The sequence below is a fragment of the Protobothrops mucrosquamatus genome, unplaced genomic scaffold, assembly GCF_001527695.2.
Source record: "Protobothrops mucrosquamatus isolate PMUCROS unplaced genomic scaffold, P.Mucros_1.0 scaffold597, whole genome shotgun sequence".
Classification (NCBI taxonomy): Eukaryota; Metazoa; Chordata; class Lepidosauria; order Squamata; family Viperidae; genus Protobothrops; species Protobothrops mucrosquamatus.
Window position 1 is genome coordinate 233,743 of NW_015386896.1, and position 15,451 is coordinate 249,193.

General features: G+C 34.9%; 1 protein-coding gene across 1 annotated transcript in view; it reads right to left on the reverse strand.

The window, feature by feature from the left end:
* Positions 1 to 3,000, reverse strand: part of SLC25A21 (solute carrier family 25 member 21) — a 102,283-nt gene extending 99,283 nt beyond the window's left edge. The window contains exon 1 of the mRNA XM_015817499.1: positions 2,867 to 3,000. Coding sequence (XP_015672985.1) covers positions 2,867 to 3,000 — 134 coding nt within the window. The remainder of the gene's footprint in view (positions 1 to 2,866) is intronic.
* Positions 3,001 to 15,451: the final 12,451 nt, after the last annotated feature.

Consider the following 15,451-nt stretch of genomic DNA (forward strand, 5'->3'; position numbering starts at 1 on the left):
GAGCTGCACTGTGAGTTTTCTGCTATGCCAAGCCAAGCCAAGAACTGAACTTACAGGAAAAATGTCAGTAGATCAATGATTTAATGCTAAGCTCAGATATGATGGGTGACAACATTTGCCTTCTACTTGATCACTGGTCTGACTAGCTTAGTTTTGTTTACAGGGTCTTCATTGGCCAGCCATTTTGTCTCCAAGAATCTTTTCCATCATTCTTCAAATGGAGACTGAATTTGGAACCATTTGGTATAAAACATGTACTCTACACTAAGTGATGGCCCAAATGTTGGCATATCTGATTGAAGATTTGGAAATCTTGGATCCTATCTTCCTGACACTCCTCTTCCACATGTGCGGGTTGCATGCATGCATGCATGCATCCCCAGATCCTTCAACAGAGCCATGTGCTAAGTATGGACCATAATATTTTAAAATTAAATGAATAGCCCAAATTCATTTGAATTGGTATGACAGCTGTCAACAGGAATAGAAGATAGAGCTGGGGAAATTTTCTGATTGCTGCCATTTCCTCCATTTCCAGGACATAATTATAGGAATACCAGAACTGTAAACTAATTAAGACAGAACATTCCGCAAAAAAGGATGGACAGAACTGTTTCATGTTTTTTTCACTGCTTTTCTTCACTAATCTGCATGTTAAAATCTACTCATGAACAAATATGTTTTAAAAATTCATAATTTGAAATGTACGCTTTTACACATTTCTAAATAAAATGCTTTCAGAACACTAAATGTATTCTTTGATAAAGGAGAAACTTCTAATTTTGTACTTATCATAGATCTTTGAATGTATCACAATATTTTTGAAAAATTATCAGAATAGCTAACTGCACCAATCTACACATTCTTCTGAGAAAAAGGGGATCAACTCAGCTCACAAGCACTGTTTTCAAATATATGCTACACTTGTTTCCTTCGTATTTGTTGACAACAATGTTCCTGTGTCAGCTTTCCCATCTCTTCTACAAATCTTGGACCTCCTTTCTCTGTAAACAGATTTTCTTAATTACAGTTGACTCTGCCTTTGCCCAACTAATGGGTCAAATTAAATGCCAGTGTTGCAATTTTCAGATGCATTGCACAAAATAACAGATAATTAAATTAGGAATGTTATATGACAAATAGAAATTCCTAATTATGGATAAGAGAGATCTATTGGAAAGTTACTGATTTTTTTTATTTAGTTATTGATTGCATATATCAATCCTCACCAATGCTGCATTGTTTAGTTTAAGATAAAGCTCATGGAAATTTTCTGTACCTTGTTTCTTCAGGAAACTTTATGACAATTAACCTCAACTGCACAAATAGTTTTAGATACAGTCACAGTGAAGTGACTGGCTGAATTACATTCACAGAGATGTGATATATACAAATGTAATTTAGCAGTCACTTGTTGATATGGATGGCTATAGAAATCAAATAAATAAATAACCAACTAGAATGTGCATTGTTTACTTTGGACTTAGCACAAAATCAAACCAGGCTAACATAGTTTGTTAAAGATATAGCAATAACACTTAAACTTATATACCGCTTCATAGTGCTTTACAACTTTGTCTAAGAGGTTTAGAGTTAGCATATTGCCCCCAACAATTTGGACCCTCATTTTACCGACCTCGGAAGGATGGAAGGCTGAGTCAACCTTGAACAGATCAGGATTGAATTCCTGGCACTGGCAGAGTTAGACTGCAATGCTGCATTCTAACACAGTGCCACTACAGCTCCTATAAAATGTTAAAACAACTTACAGCTTGCTGCAAAGGGGGAACCATGCAAACATGCAAAAATATAGTTGGCTAAATTTCTCTAAATTTTTAATTTCAAATATCCAGAATGCAGAATTTGTAATAGCCAGTGTGAGATAGGAGTTAAAGGACTGGATTAGCACAAGGTTCAAGTCTACCCTCAGTCACAGAAGCTCTCTGTCCCTCAGTTACACTAAGTGCTATATATGTTGGTTTGAGCTTGCGAAGTAAGGTATGATATAAGTCTAACAAATAAATAAACCAAAATCTAAAGCTATTCTAACTTTTGTTTTGAAATGCAAAAGGCAGGGGGGGAAACAGCAGCTTTCCCCAAATGACTCAGGTGCAGTGTTCTTATGCTAACTGACTGGATGTGATTTTTAGAAACAGAATCTGAAACATTTACCATGACAAGCATTTTTGATGATGATGATGATGATGATGATGATGATGATGATGATGATGATGATGACGATAATGATGACGACGATGACGACGACGATGATGATACAATGATTATTACAATGCTAGCACTAAACATGTTAGTGTTTTTGAAAACAACTGAAGAAGTGGTACTTGCCATCCATAAATCTCTGAACTTGCCTGAAAGTGGCTACCATGAAACTACCCAACTGCCCTGTGCAAACACAGGTTGAAAGAATACTTTTGGATGACTTTTTAGAATATGACTAGCTGTGTCACATCTGCGATCAATATTATTTTATTTCTAAAGCAATATGTCATTTCCAGCTTCAAGTCAAAACAGTACCTTAGATGATATATATACAATACAGAGGAACACACATACACACACCTTCCTAGGGGCCCCTCCTCCTTTTCAACAAAAAGGATCTCAGGCTGTCACATGAAGAGTGCATTTTATAAAGAGGTATTTAGCACCTCCAGATGACCTCCAAGCAGAAATGCATCATGCCATTTAAATTCTGCCTGTCAAACGCTATGAAAAAGATTAAGTAAATATAAATGCCATTAAAGGGAGAAGTTATCTTAGTTGGACAAGTTTGAGCGTTTTGAATTCTGACAGCTTCCAATTTGGATGCCTTCCAATGTCAATAAAACTTGTTCAAGCAGAACCTTACCTGGTTTTCACCACATCGAGGGGATGCATCAGGCAAATTTCTACAAGACCTGTAAGATGATAGAAGAGAGAAACCTGGTAAATATATTTGATCTCTACAACTACTGAAGTATCAAATGTTCTAGTGCTAAGCATGTTTAGCATGGGAAACAAGGGTAACACAAAAGCTTGTTCTTTTCAGATTAGCCAAGGGTCTTCTTCTGAGACAGTCAAGTTTTGGGGGGAAATTAAGCCTTGAGTAAAAACAGTATTGAAGTGTTAAACTTGGGCCAAGACATTACAGGATTGAAATTAAAGATCTCTCATTAATTCCAATATATTATTTCTCTGCAGCAGTGCCACATCTGCAGTTTTGGAATCTTAGAATACTAAGGCTAAGTGTTAGAATCTTGTGGTTCATAGGAAGGGGGCAAATGATGAAACTTATGTAATACTGAAATACATGAGCCACAGGAAGAGGGCAAATGATGAAACTTATGTTGCAATAACACAATACATGCTATGAGATTTATTTACCTGCATGCAGTGTCATAAAGCTGGGTTTGTGTTGTGACATTATGAGACATATTTCATCATTGTTACATAATCTGTTACTATTCATAATCGATTTCTCTTTGGTCTGATGCTAAAAAAACCTGGTTAAGTCAAGTGAATTGCATTGGGTATAAGATGGACTATAGTATTAGGTGGATGGACTACATTATTTAATTGTTCCTTCACAATTATTTTCTTAACCTGATCAATACGTTGCATTGACCAGTAATGGAGCATCTACTTTTCAACGTGATCCTCCTCACAATCTCATCTGTGTCCAGGATTCCTGTTCCCTCTCCCTCTTCTTTGCCTTACATAGTGCCAGCCTTCTGAAATGTATCCAACTATATACTATAGTATTTTCTAATTCTTGCTCTTAACCATAAGGGTGCTTCTACCAGCAGTTTGTTCAGTCCAAATCTCTTTTTTGTAAGAGGGTATTTGGAATTTCCCAAAGTCTACTTTAATAATAAATATAACATCTCATGAACATTTGGTATAACATTCGTTATAATTTTCTTAGCTTTCTCTCCTCTTCTTTTCTTGCAGGCATTTTTCCAACAAATAAATCAGATGAATTCCGCTTCCATTGGCAGCAAATATATTTTGGTAACTTCAAAATTTTATCTGCTTTTCTGTTTCTTAAAGGATAAAAATCTCTTCTTTGTTCTCATCATTTAATTACACAGTAGTTTTGTCTAGTTAATTCATTTCCCAAGACAGCATTCTCTGCATAATAGCCAAGAATATGTATGCAGATATGGAAGAAGGAAAGATGGATGGAAAGAGGGAGGAATGGGAGAGGCAAGAAGGGAGCAAAAAGAACAATAACCAGAGCAACTGCAAGAGTTATAATTAAACTGATAAAACTCAATATATATCCCTTATCAATAATAATAATAATAATCAATTCTATATTACCATTTGAATAATACTTGTCCAGAAAATATGATGATTATGATTAGCTGAATTTCTGACAATTTGAAAAATAGTCCAGGACTTTAAAGGTGTGCTACTCTCTTACATAATATTGAACCTGTCAGCTTTGAAGACTCTTTTTAAGATGTGGTCATCAGTATAAATATAGCTTATTGACCAGCATAACAGAAATAACAGAGTTGGAAGGGACCTTGGACCATAGTGCAACCCCCTGCTTAAGCAAGAGACCTTATACCATTCCAGACAAATGGTAGTCTAATCTCTTCTTAAAACCCTCCATTGATGGAACACCCACAACTTCTGGTGGCAAACTGTTTCACTGATTAGTTGTTCTGAGTTAGAAAATTTGTCCTTAGTTCTAGGTTGAATCTCTCCTTGATAAATTTCCATCCGTTACTGCTTGTCGTGCCTTAGCTGCTTTGGAAAATTGGTTGACCATTTCTGCTTTGAGACTGCCCATTAAATATTCGATACCAGTCTTCTGTGAATAATAGAACTTGAAACTGAAGCCATATTGTACAATCATAGGCAATAGTAGTAAATAATAGTGGTAGCAGATTGAGAGGAGAGACACATATCCAGGGCCTTAATTATGCATGTTCATTAAAACAAGGAAAAAGTCTGCACTTTTTTCATCCAGATCTCAGTCAAATTGCTGAAATAGAATTTGTGTTTAAAACTGGTTTCAAAGATAAGGAAAATGCAAGTGAAATTTGCATGGGTGGACTAAAGTGCTTTTGCATTTATTACTTATGAAGTACTTCAGGGATGTGTATAAATATTATTTTTGTCGATCTATAGCTTCCCTGTCATCCCATGTTGTTCTTAAAATCTAGCCCTTGACTTTGTTGATTGTGGGAAATGTGGCCAACCAGGAAGGGTTCAAAATGACAGAAAATATGTAACCAAAAACAACACTATGAGTAGTAGGGGGGGGAGAGTCATGTCATGCCAACATCACAAATGATACAAATCATATAATCTTTATCATTTGTATGACAACCATTGTTATCATTGTATCAACCATTGGATGCCTAACAGTAGCAACCTCTACAACCTACAACAATAAAATAAGCTCAAAAATATTACCAAGACAAATTTGAATGAAATTCTCAAGAATTCTTAGAAAAGTAAAGAAAAAAAAGAAATCTCTTTTACAAAACCATAACAAGGCAGATTTCAGTAAATCACTAGAACAAAGAGCCTTTGAATATCAGTAATAAATGTACTCAGGAAGAGGAAATTTTCTTCCCCGCAATTGTTAGCTATAGATTTCAACCTGAAAAATATCTAACACAATTCAATTGTTGGTTCTTTTATATAGTGGAGTTTGTGTTGGTTTGAGTAGCATGTATTGATTGGAGGGAATGTTTCTTCTTTAATTGGCATGCTATTTTTTTATTGCTTACAGCAAATATTAGATGCTTGTTCTTGCTTACTTGCCTGTTGGTTAATAGGTGTGTGACAAGAGAGGATATGGTCAGTCTTATTTGTCATTTTCTTTGACTTTTGGTTGTTCTTTCTAAAAGATTCATTAATAGGGTTCATTTCAGAATGAAATCAGAAATTATTTCAACAGACAGATAAAAATAACTCTTTTAGGTGAAAAAAAGATGAAAACCAAGCTTAGAGAACATCAAGAACCCAACAAATCAACCCTGAGCTATATTTATTCTCCACTATTGCAATTTACATCTGTGCTTGCCAAAAGAATCATTTGTGTTTCTAGAATAGCGTTTTCTCTGCCATATTAATTTTCTACTTCCAGTTTTGTGGGTGTGAGTTTGTGGCTCACATAACATCCATTGCTAGTTATTCTACCAAGTTGAGGCAAGATGGGCCAGTGTTAGCAGAGAGCCTCTAGCAACCACTGAGTTTCTCTGGCTTGTGTGCCAGGTTGTAGGGAAACTGCTTAGAAAAAAATCTTTCAGCCAAAACATTAAAATAATATCCTTTGCAAGAGAAATAGATAGATAGATAGATAGATAGATAGATAGATAGATAGATAGATAGATAGATAGATAGATAGATAGATAGATAGATAGATAGATAGATAGATGGACGGACGGACGGACGGACGGACGGACGGACGGACAGGTAGGTAGGTAGGTAGGTAGGTAGATAGATAGATAGATAGATAGATAGATAGATAGATAGATAGATAGATAGATAGATAGATAGATAGATAGATAGATAGATAGATAGATAGATAGATAGATAGATTCTGCACATTTTGCAATGCCTTCAGGAATGATACCCATTCAGGTTACAGTCTTTACCCTCTATGTGTTGTTCAAATCAGGTCCTAGGTGCTGGGAAGAATGATGTATGCAGTGCATTGCAATACCCCCACCCCATGAATCCCTTATTGCGGAAAACATTATTCACCCTTTTCAATGTGTTTTTCTTATTTTCCTGGAATAAGATAGTAACAGAGGAAGCAGAACACAATGGAAATTTGCTCATAGAGAGAAACACATGTCAGGCACTGTATATTACATAGCTGGAACTATACATATTTGTTTTGGCATTTGGTTGCATAATGTCAGAGTATACAAAATAATAATAAATATTGAAATATGTTCCTTGCCTTGCCTTATAAAAATACATCTGATTGTTAAACTGCTACATATGAACTAAGTATTAATTATTAGGCCTTGATTTATGAAAAATAAAGCTTTTTAAAAATGAATTTTCTGTCAAAATCAACACCTTCGCTGCCAAAAGACTGCTATGTTACTTGAAGAACGCTTGAAACCCTGTGAACGTTTCTGCTGTTTATAAAAAAGGTTTCGTTCATAATCCGAATATGAAATAAAATAGATTAAACAGTTAAGACTACTTTATAGTTTCTGCAACATTAAAATGCCAGTTCAAATGCATGCTTGTAAACTTAAAACTTTTCTTCTTCATGGTAATGAGATATAATTCTACAGCAGCATTAGATCTTCCGAATAGCACATTTTGTCTGTTTTTTTAAAAAACTTTAGTATAAAAATAGTATAACAGTATAAAAAAACTATTCTCATTCCTATGTTAAACTTAAAGATGCAACTAGTAACACATACAGATTTTTCCTGACTTACAATAGTTAGTTTAGTGACTGTTTGAAGTTACAACGGCACTGAAAAAAGTGACCATTTTTCACACTTACAGCCTTTGTAGCATCCCCAAGGTCATGTGATCAAAATTCAACTGACACATATTTACAACAGTTGCAATGTCCCGGGATCATGTGATCACCTTTTGCTACCTTCTGACAAGCAAAGTCAATGGGGAAGCCTGATTCACTTAACAACCATGTTACCAATCTAACGTCTGCATTGATTCACTTAACAACTGTGGCAAGGAAACTTGTAAAATGGGGCAAACCTCACTTAGCAAATGTATCACTTAGCAACAGAAAGTTTGGACTCAGCGTGGTTGTAATTGAGCCCAATTGCAAATCAAGGACTACCTGTACTTGTCTTTTGGCTCCACCTTTTTTCCTCTTCCCGTCCAGCTACCCCTCTCACCCTGCAGAAAACTTTGGATGGATTGGAATACCAGTATTGCCTAACTAACCACATTTGGAGTAGGTCTTCTGTCAAAGTAGATGTAAGTATTCAGATATAGAGGGAAGGTTGTACTAGCACTGCTGTGGACATTTGTTTATTTATTAGATTTGTATCTTACCTTTCCTCTAGGGGCTAACTTTTGACATTTAATGGTCTCTTTTTGACAAGCAGGTGAGCAAAAGTTGGCAAGATGTCAGCTCAGGATATATATAGCAAATTAACTGGTTCATGCACAATTCAATTCAGTTCATGTGTGGAAGCTATAGTAACCCCATAGCTAAAAGTTCCCAGGGTAAGATTAAAAAAAAAAGTATACCAAGCATTTTTTTTAAACAACAATAAAAGCAGAAGAAGTTAAGAACCCAACAGGAATGAAAACTACTTCAATACAGCAAATATCAAATGAACTGAAAGTTGGGAATTAAAACAACTAACAGATTTTTTTCCCTAAGTGCCTAATGCTAGTGTCCTGAGTATGCCAACATACTGCATTTACCTCCTAGTTGATAGCATATAAATCACACCATTTTGTTTTGCAAGATATTCTGTATTTCAGAGATCCTTGTTTCCATGTAGCAGCACAAATATGTTTGGATGAAACTGGTCTTTGGTAGGACTCAAGGCAGATTGGTAAAACTGATAGGTGCTAGTCTTATTACTAGCACTGCATACAGCATGTGGCTGAAATAGAGTTAAGGCTGATACTCTAATTTCTTCATTCCTTCTCTTACCAAAATGTATTATGTAAAAACTTTGATTGACCAAAATGGAAGAATATCTGTGGACTCATCTAGTGAAGACTTTCAATAGAAGACAACATATGTAGCTCAGAGTTAAACTGTGGAATCATTGATGCTCTTGGAGCTTGGTTGTTTGCTGGCAGATGTTTCATTACCCAATCAGGTAACATAATCAGTGTTAATGAGTGGGAGGTTTGCTCCCTGTTCATATATGGTAGCTTGGCCTGCTAGGCTCCCTTGATATTGATTAGGGTATTGTTTTCTGCTTGATTGTTTGTCTGGTGTTAATCCTTGTTTATCTGGATGTTGGTTGCTGGGGGAATGTGTTCTGGTCTGTTTCCTTCTCTGTTTTCTGCCAAAGTGATGGTTTTGGCAGATAGAAGATTGTGACTTGGAATATAAGAAGTATAATGGTAATGAGCACAATATACATTACGCAAAAATAAGGAATTCTCCCCCCTCCCCAAGAATAAATGCAAGTTAAGAATGAAAGGACTGGATATTTCTCAGAAAGTATGAACTGACATCATCTAGATCAGGGGTATCAAACTCACAATGTCATGTGATGTGTCGCAACGCATTGCAATTTTTTTGCCATTGCCGGCAGTGGGGTGGGTGCGGTTTCGCTCTGATGAATCCAGCCCACAGGCCACCAGTTTGACACCCCAAGATCTAGACAGTTGAGAATACATATGAAAATAAGAATGTGTAGGTTGGTGATGTGATGCTTCAGCAAATTGTCATGATAAGAAAACCAAGGTAAACATTGGAGTAAACTGGGCAATACTGTAAATGGATGAGAATCAAGGGGAAAAGTTCTGTTATCAAAATGACATGAATGATGGGTAAGAAGACATGATGGAGCACAGGCAGTGAGCAGTGAACAGAATGTGATTGGATACATCTGTGTAGAAAAACTTGAATATGTGGTTTAATTCATGCATACACATCATAAAAGAATTAAAATTAATCTATAAACATGAATGATTTGTTTGTTTGTAATTAAATAAATCATATTCAGCATAGCTGCAGCTGACTTTATATATAGTGAGAAACAGAACTAAGACTTATCAGCGTTCTGATGGTACCCTACTCCAAATCCCTATGATTTCACACAAACAGGTGTTAATTCTCCTGAGAAGAGAATGAAACTAGAAAATACCAAACAGAAATCACCCACGGATATCCTCTGGGATAGACTCTGCAACTAGGAATAGAACAGCTACAGTCTTGCCCATAAATGTTATGGCCTAATGTATTAAAAGTCACAGAGGAATACAATAAAACCAACAAGGTCACATCCAACCTGTTTCTTTCCATGAACAGATAGTTCATCAGGGAGTACAAAATCATTTTCATTTCTAAGGCTGTCATGAAAGATGTAAAATATAGAAAAATGTAGAAAGTTGGCTGCCATCGGTGTTTCAAGTATCTTGCTCAAAGATGACAGATTATTAGAAAGCTGAATTGAACATTTTGCAATTTTAACAAGCTTCATTAGAACTATGTAAAAAATAAATGATATATTCTTGTTAACCAGCCAAACCATCTTTGCATGCTAGAATGGTTTTATATTAGATAAGTGGTTTGTCAAGATTTTCTTTAATGTAGACATCAGCAGCTACTGGTGATCCAAGTGAAGATTCAAAGAAACCAATCATAATGATTTGAGAGTGAGCCAAACAAAATACAATTATTATGGACCTAACCAACCTTTGTATCATTTACTATATCTGGATAGGAAAAATAACACTGTTATTCTACCCTAAGGTCCATTTAAACAGATGATTTCTAGTCAATTTCAAGGTGTATACATGAGATAATTTATTTCTATGGTCCACACTAAGACTTACAATTTATTTAAAATTTTGAGATATGAACAGTGTCTCCTGTACAACTCTCCAGATTCTATACTCAAGTCTTCTTCTGCAAAACTAGAAGAAATAGAAATAAATGTAATGAAATATAGTAACCCTAACAGGAAACATGCAAAGGAAAAAATCTTACCTAGTTTGAAAGAGAGGATATCACATTTGAGAATAGTGTTCAAACAACAGAATTGCTGTATTGCAGTTTTGTTTTCAAATTTGCATTAAATCTAGTACTCTCTTTTGCTGACAATCCAACTGTGATAAACTTTTTAATTATAGTCTTTCTAAAACTGTCATCTTTCTAAAAGATGAGAATATGACGCTATGTTTGCACATTCTTGAGAAACAGGCTTAGAGCCCAAAATAACAGAGAGAGAAAAGATAACTTGTGGAAATGTTAGTATCTCAAAAAATAATGAGTAAAAAAATTATTTAATATTCCTTAGGGGAATATAAGGAGGTCAAGCTACTTTGAAGTCTAGCATTTATATTTCTAGCTGTTAATCAGTAATGTGATAACTATGTGATAACACAGCACTTAAATACATGTTGAATTTACTGTACACTTGTAGATTTAGAAACTTAGAAGAAGGTTGGTGTTGTTTTGCAGGGCAAGATATATATAAGGTTAATGACAATTTATGCAGTTTTGCAAAACCTAAGAAGTACATTAAAACAGTTGATTTAGGAACATTAAAATTATAAGAGAAGCAAGCAGCAATATAAAAAAACAGATTTGAAGTTAAAAACAAAAGAGTGTTGTGAAAGCAAATGGTATTGACGGAGGCTTCCTCCAGTAACTCTCTTACTAGGAAGTGAGGAAGTTACCTTCTTATCAGGCACTATTCAGATAAAGGAATGTCTGCAAGGAAACAACCAAACTCAGAGAGTACCAAGGATTCGCTGGTGAAGAAGATACTCTGACCAGTAGCATCTTAAGAGTCTTAGGATACAGGTGAATCCCCCCCTGGTCAAAACACTTTCTATGTGTGCCACTCACAAGGGCTTTACAAATTTGAAAAACCCAAACATTAAACTGAATCCTAATATATATAACTCCCTATCAATAAACAATATAGTATTGTTCGGTTGACAGAGCAAACCTTTTTTTGACATTTGCTGAAGCATATATTCCAAAACCGTTTTAAACCTCCTATGCTGAAACTGAAATGACTGCAGGGATAGTTCTTTGTGTGTCAGTCTGATTTCAACAGGTTTAAAGTTCTCTAATGAATAAAGCTAATAGTTCATGGCTGCGTGGACTATCACCCTTGAGGGCCATGATGTCTTTGCATTTAACTGCCTTGTCCACAGAGTTCTGAAGAACAGGTCAGATCAAAGAGGTGTAGAAACATAAAAGGCAGCTGTCCTTCATTTGCTAATTAACTTCATCTGTCCAGACTCTTGGCACAAGTTTAAATCTATATGCCCTATGACCTGTTCCAAAGTATTGTATCATTGCACAGATTTCAACAAAATATAAATCTGAAACTGTCTATTAAACTAACTCAGGGAGAAGTCTTGGCTTCGAGGTAGATGCAGCAGAACCAAAAAGCTTCAGCAATCTTTCTGCTAAAACATAACATCTTGATCCAGCATGAGTGTCATCAAAATATTTAGCATTCCTAGACTCATGGCATATAGAGGTTGAAGAGACCTTGAAATGCGTGTTCTCTACAGGTGTTACTCATCATTGAAAATCAGGTATAAATGTACAGGCACACAGACTCATCTTTTTCCTGAAATGTTCTATATTCACAGAAAATGTATATTTCTTTGGTTTATTGACGAATGGGATTCATGAGATGCTGGCAGCTGCCAACAATCTCATTTCTGGACTTCAGCCAGGTATGATCCTCCATTCATGGAAAGCTTAATAGTTTTGGTGATTGGAAGGCAGAGGGAAACAACTTACACAAATACTTTCTTTTTCTATATCTCTCAATGCTGTAGAGGATCTTCTAAATCTCTGAAGCAGATTTGGTACAGTATGTAGTGGTTGCTGAGAGAAAAGACAAGTTTCTTTCTACTGCCCTTCACTGACCTGAAATGGGAGTGATGACATGTAATTGGATTGTAGTCCATTGAGAGCAATCCACTTACTGTACATAGATTTTGAAGGGAATGCTGCATAATTGTATAAGCTAAGACCCGTTAACTGAAAACAATTCACCATATAATGGACTTTAGCACATCCGATGTATCAAATCATACAGTGATTTATTAGGAACAGGCCAGTTTGGCCACTGAGCCCAATTTCCTATCCAGGAAGAATCCAAATGAAAGCATTCCAAAGGGATGGTTGTATAGCTTTTACCTCTACAAAACCAATAAAATGGATCCCATCAACTTAAAACCATTCTTCTGTGTCCTGTGTTCTGGAATGAGATAGGACAGGTCTTGACCTTCTTCTTTGCAGCATCTTTTCAACTACAGTATTTGAAGAGTGCTATCATACCCCACAAGTCTTCTCTCCTCAAGGATAAACATACATTGCATTTCTGCACATAGACAGAACTTAAATATGCAGAACAAATTTCAATTTGCTTGAGGCAAATTGTAAAAATAAATAAATTTTAATATGACTTAAGAGAACAAATTGAAAGTACATCTGTTGTTGATGTTTTCTGCTTTAAAAGGGATCACATCTGTCTTTTTTTGTCAAACTTCTTTCTAGCATTATGCAAGAAAAAAGATTTAAGATAGGGGTGGTTATGAGCTATAATTTAAAATTTTAGGGCAGACCCATATTCACAAAGGATAGGCTAATGAAGTAGAGAATGAGTGGGGTCACATACCGAAAGTTTCCATTTTTTCATGGGCTTTTGGGTAATAGAAATTTCCTTTTTTTCTTTAAAAATTCTATAAAGCCTGTTTTTGAACATGTGTGCTTTAAATGATAGGCATGGTATACCACTCTCTGGCCTTTGCCTTTATGAATTCCACTGGTGTGCTCAGAAGTCTTTGGGTTGCATAGAAAAGAGCTCATATGCTCTCTAGCATTGCAGGCTGCTCCCTTCCTGATTTAAGGCACCCCTAAGACTCAATTCAAAATGTATTATTAGCCAGAATACATAGCATAGCTATATATTTGTTGGTTTGGAAATATGCTCTAAAAGTTTTAGATTTATTACTAGTTACAAATAGACTGAATAATAAAAAGTTGAATATATTAATTGAAAGCCATGGTCCGCTACAAATTGCATGTTAAACTCATGCTATGGGTGATACATCCTCAATATAGGTTTTCTATCTGGCAGCAAGAAAACATTATCCTACAAACTATCGTATTCTTTATGATGCTTTGAGTGCCCAAAAAGCCGTTCAACCATTACTACTTAAAACAGAATATTATTCAAAAGTGTACATTTTTCATATTACTCAACGTATTTTAACCCTATTTTATTTTTCTGGTTTTGTAAATAATCCATTTACTACGATCCTCCCCCGACCATAGTTTAATATAGAAGTCATTAGTTAATTTATAAACATCTAACTTACATACTAATGATCTTTCAGCTTCATTCACAAACCAAACATCTTGCCATGTAGCCAAGACGATTGAAAGCTAATCTAGAACATTCTGAATCTCACAAATTATTTCCCACAGTTCTTCATCTTTAGAGTTGGGTAGAAGCCCAGGCAGTTGATTTTTGAATCAGGGTGCCATGTTATTAGTAATAGATTATGCTTTTTAAAAAAAATCTTTCTAGAAACAGGAAAAGGTGCTTGTGGGATTTTCCTCCTCAGATGCCAAAAATAATCAGCTATGGATTTTATGCATCATGTTTTGCACCATTTACTCTTCTACCTTAAGCCATAAACATCTCCTTCCTCTTCTGTCAAAAGGTGCTTGAGGTTTTTTTTTATAACATTTTATTAATTTTCTCATCTTACAATTGAGTATTTAAAAAGCAATATGATGACTGGGTTAATCAATAGTTCAATAGCATACATAAATCTTTGGTATAAACGTTGTGTTACAGCATCAGATATTTCCTTTTTCCCTTAAAATCTACTATCTCATATTAGGATAATTCTTATTATTATCAACTAAATAAAGTTCTTATTATTATCAACTAAATAAAAACATCTTTGTTACAATTATCTTCTTGTGCCATATCTGTTATCCGATGTTGCTGATCATGTTGGCGATCCTGTTTTTATCAGCAGCCACACGAAAAAGTGCTGCTGAGTTTTGTCCAAACCAATCCCTTAGATTTTGAAGCCATGATGTTTAGCTTATACATATCTTAATTGTGTTTGCATTCAATCCTTATATACAATCAATGTCTTGTTATTACTTTCCCCCCCCCAAACTTTAATTTCCCATCAATATTCAAATTAACATTTGTTATTTATGATTTCCAAGTGTTTTATATTTTGGTGACCAAAATTTCCCTTATCTCAACTTCTTTCTTTTTCCCTTTTCGTAATAAAGTCTAATATTCTAAATACACATCTTATCTATTTGATTATAGTCTTGTTCTATTTTCTAAAAGTTATTTATTTTCCCCCATGTTAAACCATCTAATTAATAATACAGTATCCCCTCTAATAAGTCAAAACCATTATATGTGTTATCTGGGTTAACCAATAATTCAGTAATATACATAAATATCTTACATTGGGCAAACAAAATTCTTATTTTCAACTAAGTAAAAACATTTGTTACATTTATCAATACTTTTTAGCCTATACCTACACTTTAATTTCCGATCAATATTCAAAGAAAAGAAAAAAACACTGTTATTTATGATTTCCAACTATTTTATGTTAGGTGATCAAAATTTCCCTTATCTCAACTTCTCCCTTTTTCCCTTTTCATACCAAAGCCTAATAGTCTTGTTACACATCTTAGCTATTCAATTATAATGTTACTTTATTTTCTAAAAGTTATCTATTTTCCACCATATTCAACCTTCTAATTAGTAATATAATATCC